Source organism: Perna viridis, chromosome 7, assembly GCF_037379345.1.
Source record: "Perna viridis isolate PV_CMFRI_1.1 ecotype Kerala chromosome 7, ASM3737934v1, whole genome shotgun sequence".
Classification (NCBI taxonomy): domain Eukaryota; kingdom Metazoa; phylum Mollusca; class Bivalvia; order Mytilida; family Mytilidae; genus Perna; species Perna viridis.
Genome location: NC_142451.1, coordinates 47,553,580 through 47,564,281, shown reverse-complemented (window position 1 = coordinate 47,564,281; position 10,702 = coordinate 47,553,580). Strand labels below are relative to the sequence as shown.

The 10,702-nt window shown below is 32.1% G+C and overlaps 1 protein-coding gene across 1 annotated transcript; it reads left to right on the top strand.

The window, feature by feature from the left end:
• Window positions 1-876: 876 nt before the first annotated feature.
• On the top strand, window positions 877-7,547 carry LOC148613036 (alpha-galactosidase MYORG-like). Its single transcript, XM_088595022.1, has 3 exons — window positions 877-1,260; window positions 3,504-4,959; window positions 5,545-7,547. Exons 1-3 carry the CDS (start codon window positions 928-930, stop codon window positions 5,811-5,813), a joined length of 2,058 nt encoding a protein of 685 aa, XP_088451148.1. The 5' UTR covers window positions 877-927; the 3' UTR covers window positions 5,814-7,547.
• Window positions 7,548-10,702: the final 3,155 nt, after the last annotated feature.

Below are 10,702 nucleotides of genomic sequence, written 5' to 3'. Positions count from 1 at the left end.
CAATCCTACATCTCGCACTGCGAGGTGCTACACATGTATCGCCTTTAATAGTCACAATTCAAACAAAACTTCGACTTTAATATAGTACTTATTCGTTTTAAGGGGTATTGAGAATCAAAAGAACCCCCTGGCTGAGATGTGTAATCTATACCCTGTTTGAAACCAGAAGTAAAAACGTGTGAACTAAAAATAACAATACACCTGCAACTTTCATACAGTAATTACATGGGTACATTAAATTGTGTTTTCTATTTTTGCCCAGCTGTCCCCCTTTTTTCTCTAAAGTACATATTCATTGTTTGTATGCCTTTGAGTATGCCAAATCAACACATATTCAATTAATTTTAAGATATGTTCACTTTAAAGATAGCTAGGTTGTTGTTGTTACGTATATTCCTCCACTTCCTGGAGAACTGCAGGTCCGGTGCTTATATCCAACGGATCTGCATAAATCCCTATCTATAGTTTGGGTTCGGTAAAATTTATAATATAACTACAATACACTAGAGAGTAACTCTAGTCCCTGGTGAGACAGCCAACCATCCAAGCTATATCCCCTGTTTTACAGGGTCAGTCTATATATATGTATGTGTAATTTTTTTTACATAGGTGCATTTTAATTTAACCTGTCTTTAAATGAATATAGAACCTATCTTAAATTCAGTTGTATCCATCTTCATTTCAATTGAACATATCTTTAACTACAGTATATTGAACCTGGGAAGACCAATACAGCCAACCTCGAATCATTATCGCGGCTAGTACAGAATCACACAGTAACATTATATGTATCTTTAAAAAAATCAAGTATGTTTTTCATGGTACACGGAAATAATAATTGATGTACGAAAAGAAGATACACATTTTAGTAAGTACGCTGAAGTTGTATACACTTCCGGAAAATGGTCGCCTCCAGTTATTTCCAAAATGCGTTTCGCACGTAACAGAAAACTTAAATTACTAAAAATCGGAGTCGTTTTAGTAACCCTTGTAATAGTAATTCTGTACATCTTAGCAGCTTTAAAACCGAAAGTGACTCCTTTATATGCCAATGGAGTTGTAGAGGCATTATTTGGTGACATTAGATTTGACTTTTCTACTGGGGTGTACACTTACACCAATAAGCTTAAAGAAGTTTATGTGAAAGGGTTTGTTTCAGAAACTTTGAGGTCAACATCTGCTTTGAATTGCAAACCAACAAGCAATGGACCTGGGAAGAAAAATCTGTGCTTAGTCTGGCTACGCTATGCTAAATTAGAGGTACAGAAATGTACATGTATATGCACTCTTCCACTACACTAGTCTACACTCAGTGACTTGTGTTTCTCTAACACTCAAGTTGGAATTTTAAATCTGTTTTAGTCGGTGAAACACCAGCACGGTGAAGTTAGTCTCATTGATCTTCGCAGACAATATGGATGTTAGAACCCAAGCTCCCTGGTCACTGTCCTCCAAAATTCATGTGGAACCCTAGAAAATCACAACAAAGGAGTCCAAATGACATGTGAAAATTGTCCATCCAATCGCCGAAATCGATACTAGTTGATTTTTCCAGCTTTAATCCAAGCCGTCTGCACAATAAAAGACCGTTTGAGACAATTAGCACTTGGTATTAAAGATTGACAAATACATTTGTATTACATGAAAATCGTTAAAAAAAGACATTTATCGTTGATACATACTTCATGACAGTCCTGTATTGAGTAATTATAATTAAATGCAGTCCGTGTGATGACCAGACACACATTTGAGACATTGTAAACAAAGTATTCATTTGAAATTCTAAAAATAGACAACTCTATATATGCAAGGTTCATCAAGGGATTATATTTATTCAGGAGTAAACATCGGTCAGCATCAATGAAAATTCGAAACCGTTTCAACAAAACTTACAATGAAAATAAAGATATATGTAGGTTGTATTTGAAACATACTTTAAATGAGACATTTCTCAGAGTTAATTTGAAGTATTTTAGTGGTCAAAAACAACCAGCAGAGGACACTGTCTCATCCTCATTTGGACAACATCTTGTAACTTGTATAATTATTACTGACAATGTTCTCAGTCCTGATTAATGGCTTCTACATCACAATTCTCATGTACACATTACCTTGGGAATTGTAATTAGTTTCTTTTATTTCTAGAAAAGTCATTCAATTATTAAAACTATCAGAAACTAAAAGCGCTACCAGACTGTTTTTACAAGTCCGTCACTCGAATCAAATTACAAAAATCAATACTTTCAAAGTGTTTTATTTATATTTATAAATAGTAATTATCAATTTACAAATTCAAAATTAAAATATCAAAATATTGAATTATTATTTGATAAAAATACGAAGTAATATTTCTACATGATATCTCCCACTCATTGGACGTGAATAAAAGATGATGCGGAACTTTGAATGACATGACTAATTATTTTTATCTTAACTGGAGTGCTCCGAATTACCTGAGAAGCAGAACCACATTATACATCATATCTTATAATGAATTCCCTGTTATGCCTCATTGAATTTTACGACTATTTCAATATACAAACAGTCGGTGTTGGCTAGGTGGAATCTGGGTGGTAAACACTCAAAATGTCAGAGTAACACTGTGTTTGACTCAGATCGGCTTGAATGTTAGAGAAACAAATGTTGCTGAGTGTAGTATATGGCCCAACATGGTATTCTTGTTTTTTGTATTTGAGAGCAAGATCTAATTGTATAAAATGTATAACACAATCTTATTGTAAAAAGGGGTGTTTGGCATAATACAGAACATTAGGCCAAAAAAAAGAAATGAAATAATAATAGTATTGTTTCCTGTTACCAGTATTGAAATGGGATTGGGAAATATTTTATATTTTAAGGCAATTGTCAGTGTTTGAGCCAAAATGGTCATAAAATGTTTAGACTAGAAACACTTGGGTAGGTGGGGTAGCAGGAAATAGACATATTTTTTTTGCCTTACAAAATATTAAATCATCATTATCATATTAAGTACATTTTTGTACCAGTTGTTAAAATAAATAAGTGTGAGTCAAATCTGCCTCCCAAATACGGTATATGGTTTGTTGGCCCTTAGTCTGTTTGCCCTGGATCAATTTGCCCTTGGAGTCCATTAGCCCATTACATGTACATACATGTATCAGGGATGATTTTCCTCTGCTTTTTGGCTGATTTACGTTTTTTTGTAATCCGGATATTACCGTTACATTTCTTTATTTTACAATTTATTTTCTTCTGATATGTAAATAGTACTGGCCTTTCTTAAAGTAGAAATTTCACAGGCCCTTCAGCATTTTGTCCAGCCTCTGACAGTGGCTTAGAACAACTAGTTTATTGTGAAAACTGGAGTCACTGATCTGCACCTGCATTTTATATGAATATAAAAAAAATCATTAAACTATAGATACAGTCATGTCTTAATGTTAACTAACAGAGAATTATCCAAATCCAATTTATATACCTAGTCTGCAACCATTTGAAATTTGAAACATTCCATTTTTTTTCAGGTGGAAAATGAAGAAAAAAATGACTGTCATGTCATTAAGTGGACTTCCACAAGTCGTGACTTTACACCACAAGACTGCTTTACAATGCGAGCTGCTCACTGGTTCGGAGGATCTCTGGTGTCTACACAGCATTTCCCTCTTCAGTCTACAGATATACCAATGCAACCATACATTACCAATGACATTTTATTCAAAACCAAAGTAGACAAAGATTATGCCAATGTTTTCGGAAATGTTGTGGAACGATTTTGGCTAAATTCAAATGGAGTTGGAATTATTGTTGACAGTTCTGTGCCACTACATGTCAGTTTAAATGAGTCAGGAAGTAATTTATTATGTTTCAAGGGAGATTATAATAATTCTCCATTCCCAAACCCTAACAATGAACCACCATTTCTACAATACAGAATTTGTAAACAACCGAATGTCAAATTGATGAGAGACTTCTTCCAAAGAAAACATTTTGAAAAACTTCTAGGAATTCCAGACTTGTCAGTGATGCAAAAAGTCACTTGGTCGACCAAAGCACTGTATAAAAGTTACTTAGATCAGAATAAAGTCTTAAAATATTCTGAAAACATCACAGATCTGTTGAAAGGTGATGGAAATGATATTAACTTTGAGATTTATGAACCATATTCCAAAGCATATGGAAATTTTGACTTCCGGAATGATCGTTTTGCTAATGCTATGCAAATGGTGAGCATACTAAAAGAAATGAAGCGTGACATTAGTGCTGTATTGACTCCTTTTGTATCTGTTAACAACAATACACATAACTTTGAAAAGAAATCAAATTTATTGATCCATGACGTTCTAGGTAAAGCCCCAGCCCTGACAAAGTGGTATGATGGTCTGGCTGGAATTTTTGACTTTTCAAAACCAGAAACACAGGAATGGTATAAAAACCAACTTAAAGTCATGAAAGATAATTATCATGTTAAAAATTTCACTTTTTTTGGTTGCGAAACCAATTTTATTCCATCAAGTCACAAATCTCACAGGTTTCTGAAAAATCCGTGTTTGTTTATAGAGACATTTGTCTCAACTGTTATTGATTATGGCAACCAAGTGACATGTGGACATCGAACTCAGAAATATCCAATTTACATTCATTTAAGTAGTCGTGATTCTACATGGGAACATAAAAATGGTCTGAATAGTATCGTCCCAGCAGTGTTGACACTTGGTCTCCTTGGTTATCCATTTGTAGTTCCTGATGTAATAGGAGGAAATGCATACAAGGGAGATAATCTAACCTCATTTGTTTTACCTGAAAGAGAACTTTTCATAAGATGGTTACAACTGAATACTTTTTTGCCTGTGATGAAGTTTTCTATACCACCATGGGAATATGACAAAGAAGTTGTTGAACTTACCAAAACTATGCTGAAGAAAAGAGAATCCATTTTACCATTACTACTTAAGGCAGCTCGTGCATCTGAACATGATGATGGTTGGTTTTGTTTTGAGATAAAACTGAAATGTAAAAGTCGTATTGTGCACTGTTTTCTTAAATTTAACATTTTAATTAATACATTTTAACATAGACATGTTTATAATTTTATTATGTAAACAAACAGAATTCTGAGAACATATGACATAGTTCAATTTTTTAAGCGAAAATATTCATTAAGTTCTTATTTAAGCTATCTTAGTGGCGTATGGGGTATGATCATGAGGAGATACAAAATGAATAAACACTTAAAATGTCATAGAGATACTAAATGTTGTATAGAACTATACTCCATAAAAAAATCTTTAAAAAAAACCTCATGGAAATGGAAGCAAAAAATAGAAATGTGTACCTTGTTTGTAAAAGAAAATATTTTGAATATAGCATCCATCAAATTCATTCACTTAAGGGGAACATATGCATGTACATGAATATAGATTCTTCATGGTCCATAATTGTCATTTAAAACATTTTTTGGTAAAAGTTAGAATATTTTGAACATGTAATAAACACAAGTTTTTGTGGACTGAGTAAAATGTTGCTTGTTTGAGGCTTAATGGCAAATATTTCCTTGATTATTTTCAGGTCCACCAATAATAAGACCATTGTGGTGGAAATGGCCAACAGATACTGATGCCCTGTCCATTGGTAATCAATTTATGGTAGGAGAAACATTATTAGTGGCACCAGTTTTGTTGCCAGGGACAACAGAAATTGACATTTATTTACCAGAAGGTGATTGGCATGATGAAATCAACAACAAGAACTGGGAAGGAAAACAATGGTTAAAGTCATTCAAAGTAGAGCTACATCAGATAGCTACATTTACTCTCACCCAAACTATAGGGGTTTAAAATTGTATCATCTAAAAATTCTTTTACACAGGGTCCATTTCAGTTATTTACATGCAAGATATATGTAGCATAGATTGATGAAGTTATACATGTACAATGTAGGTATATCCAACATTTACTGTCAACCATACCATGAGGGTTTAAAACACAATTCTTCTGAAATTTGTATATATCCAATAATATTCTCCTGCCTTCTCCATATAGGTTTTATAAATCTTCAAATTTTTCAAAACATGTACCACTGTACCAGTGATAGATACCCTAGACTTTGAAGACTAAAGCAAGAAGGTATTTTGGTCTGGGAAGAATACTGAACAAAATCCCAGCAAATTTTTTAACTGTATACATGTACATGTATGTTGCTGATGTAGACCTCTTTACTCTGTTAACCATCTGTTATATCATAGTAGCAGCAGTATTCTATTACCATAAATGGTCTCCATTTCACTTCACACATCGATTTTGGATCAATACACGTCTCTAGCAAGAAGTCCTAGACCATTGAAAGTTGACCTTGTACAATTTTCATGTATACTGTATATGTAGGAGAAATTCCTTGCTTTACATTAATAAAAAAAGAAAATAGGTAATAATTTTCATTAAAATACCATTTCTTTCTGACATGAGAAAAGATACTTAATAGATATGGTCTAAATTGTGTTTTTCTATCCTAAAGAAATGCGCCTAAAAACCTTCTTCATTTTCCTTTCCAGCTAGTTTTCTATACTACATCTTTCAGTTCGTGCTTGGTCAGTCGTTCACAGTAGTGTGACATCACTGCAAAGGTTGAAAAAGACAATTAACAATACAAAACATTACCTTAGGATTTTTTTTAAAACAATAAATATGTTCTGCCATTAATATTTTATTCTGTATTAGCCATGAGTTGCAAATTGAACAATCTTAATTATGAGGCAGTGTAAAGAATTAAAATATCAATTTTGAACTCTTTCTAACAACGTACATGTACATATAGTGGGACTTTATCAAACACCATTTTGTAAATATTTCCACTTTTTTTTTTGACATATGGAATATGTTAAATGTTGCATGGTCCCAAATCACTTTTGATAAGACTTTGTTCTTTGTTAAAAACCCACCACAAATGCAATTTTATTATTTAAATCAATTTATAATTATTCAATATTTTAAGAAAACAGCAGTAAACCCACTGTTTGAGTATTGATGAGATGGAGTCTCTCCATCTAAGGTAAAAAAGGTAATAATCTTGTTGCCTGCTACCAGCAAGAAAAAAAAAAGGATAGGTAGGTAGAGAAGTTATTTTATTTAAAAAAAAACACCTTTTCACTCAAGTTAATAGTCTAATCTTTAAAAATGATCACAAATTTCAGGATAGGTACAAACAATTTAGGAAGGGTAGCAGGAAACAGACTTTTTTTTTGCCTAAAGAGACTTCGATCATGTAAATAATGTTATGATTATCCATGTAAATAGTGGCATGCATATATGTACATGATGATGTGTACTTGAAAAAGTTGATGATGCTATTGGTGTTGTAAACATCCATGGTATAATAACTACATATTTTATACAGATGTTAATCATGTCATGTTTGATATACCTGTATGTTCTGTTTATTTGTATTTTTGGGTAGAAAGTGATCTGTTTAAAAAATGGTGCTAATATTAAGATATTTTGTCACTTTTGTAGCATAATAAATGTATTTGCAAAGTATGTAAGGGTATATCTTATCAATACAAATCTCAGAAGGAATATATTAGTTACTTTTATATCACCTCAAACAATTTGCGGCTGTGCTATGATATCATGCTGTGGTCATCATCTGATGTCCTTAGAGTATAAGTGTAAAGATCTTATCTAAGTGTACCATACCAATTTTTGGAGACTGGAAGGGCTCATTTTGATTTTGTTTGAGTTTTTATCCTGTATCAAATATTTAATCACAATTTTAACTTCAGATCTGAAGTTTGAAAGTTGTGTTCATACTTCTCCCAACTATTTAGGGTTCAACCTTTGTGGTTGAAACAAGCTGTGGCCTGCATTTTATTGCATCAGGTATCATTTTTTTAAATCTGAACATTCAACTAATCAACTGTTTCATATTGTTTCCTTAGTAATTAGTTAGACCAGTTATTCCAGGCAGTACACCATAACCTATGCACAAAATGATAGGTATTATCAATAAGTATAGTGATTAGGGTTGCTACGAGCTCTTAGAAAAGTAAAAGCGGGCTATGCAAAGCTAAATGCTACCCTTGCGTTACACATTTTCATGTAACCAAATAGATATGCAGCTTTAATGTTTAACTATATGAATATTAAAAAAAATCTTGTTATAGCATTTTTCTATGTAGTCCATGGTTAAATAGGGCACAGAATACGTATCCATCATTCTGGGACAAAAACTAGACCAAGAGAAATAACAAAACACCTAAAAAAGGTAAATTAATTAGGGTAAAAGAATTAGGACGGAAACTCAAGAAAAACGTGTAACCTGGACTCCAATAAACACTGAGAGACAAGGTGCCTTGGTAGGGTAGTGTTCTCAGCAAATGTTCATGATGCCACATTTTGGTAGGAATTTTCTCTTAATTAAACAAATGATATTATACCACATTTGGGTGGTGAGGATTTACTGTTGTAAACCAGGAATTGATGGCCTTATGTTAGACTCAAAGTAGTCATGTATATAGGGTGAAAACTAAAAACATCAACAATGTTGTCATGGCCTAATTTAGGCATTGATGATATGAAGTTTTGGTAAATTAAGTTTGAAAAATAACAGTATTGACATTTTTTTATGTAATCTAATAACAAAACTTCTCCTTGTCAAAGACAAATGGAAGAAGTGAGCACAAACGTTTTTTGCTCATTTCTTCCTTTCCATTAGGCCCTATGTTATCTTTAGGTTCATTAATTAACCTTTGAACCTTTGAACTTTGCTTTTAAGTTGCTACTTAATTGTTTTTGTTATATGCATTAAATTATACATTGTTACCTGTTCTGTTAGCAAGTTTTTAAGTCATAATTTTGCAATTGAATGTTACCACAAAATGATTTTTTATAGTTGAGAAATGAGTTAAGAATGGAATCTCATGTGAAAAGGGAGATAATTTGCATGTACATGTAATTCTTATCTGCATGTTTTCATGGTGTATGAATGAAAATATTTTATAATAGGTGAGAATTGTAAAATGTTCAGGCAGTCTTATCTGCATATTCAATAAAGTTGTCAAGGTATAGAAATCAAAATGGTGCTATTATTTTTTTGTTATAAATTAGTGATGATTGAATTATAAGTGGCAAAACAGTATTGATTGTCATGTAACACTTTTAAAATGTTTGTGGGAAATAAGTCAATGTTAAGGTGATTCAAGATTTGTTGAATTTATTTATATTACAGTAAAAATACATTTATAAAAATGTTTTAGGATCCAGGTCAGTTCAGTGGTTAATGAATTTTCCATTCAACTAAATACTATGTCACTACTGCTAAACAGCTAGTAAGTGGGCTACCTAAAAATACCTTAATTTACCTTATAAGTTGTTTATTTTGCAGTTTTTTTTAATTTTGTACATCAGTAGAAAAACAAAATTGTGATTTTATCTGTATATATTGTTTGTGATTCTGGAATAATATATGCATCAGAGTAGTAATAAGAACTAGTATGGTGAAATACAATAATGTACCAGCCTATAACCTAAATACTATACTGTAAATACTAAATAGATAAATAATGCTGGAGAGTTGCTGGTAGTAATTCATGCATTTTAATTTATGTTTCCCAGCATCTACATTGAATATAATGAAAATAATATCAATGTAAAAAACAACAACAAAAAACCCACTTATATGATATACCATTTGAATCTATATGAAGTGCAGACTAACTTATGTTTGTTGTAATTTTTTCGCTCAATTTAATTCAGTTTACTGTTAACTCTATGGGTTTTTTTTATGTAATTTACATTCCTTGCCATATTATAGTTTATTTAACATCATCTTGGCTTATTTTTTTTTCTGACTCAATATTTTTTTAAGTATAAGTACATTACATCAGAGGTTGACCCAGAAAAGCGGTCTTGTGATTGGAGCCCTCTCTTTTGTTGGATTTTTTAAAATGAATGTTGTGCATAATTTTAGCAGAATCCAGGACTTCCATCTATAAATTTCTGGATTTTAACCCATTCCACTCACTTTTTTTAAATTCCTGAATCCATGCACCCGTGTTAAATGAAAAAAGAGATTAAAGGATTCTGAAGAGAACAAAACAGAAGTTTTAGTTTGGTTCATTGTTTTTACACAATTAATCCAACAAAACACAGCTATTAATGCAGAGTGAAGATGAACACAAAATATAAAATAGACCCTGTCTATCCCAAAACACCTTTTGAAGTAAAGCTACGTCCGTCCGATAGTAAACACTTTAAGACCTGTATTTTGGTATACTGGGGTGTTGGACAGGTCTCATTATACAATAGTAGGGAAACTTTATAATTAGAGATGATATTTATTCAATTTTGTTTTTACTTCGCTTCTTTCTGTTAATTTGTATTTTTCTGATGTCTGTATAGTTGCATCCTGCAAGCCCTCCTTTTTATTTGGAATTAATAGATCGGGCTGGACATATCAGTATCCAGATAAATAGGATAAGGGTTGCTGGGTCAGAGGAAATTCGGACCATGTCTGTACAAATTCGCTCAGTTGGCCAATAGTTATTATAATATTTTTTAGTTTTACTAAATTTTTTGATAAAAACCATGAGGTCGAATAGAACAGTCAACTGTTAATTAACAATAGTTAATTTTTGTTTAATACCAACCTTATTAATATCAGTCATACATATGTTTTATTTCACTAGGAGATTATAAAACAAGGAACAGTTAAAACAATTATTTCTTATCTT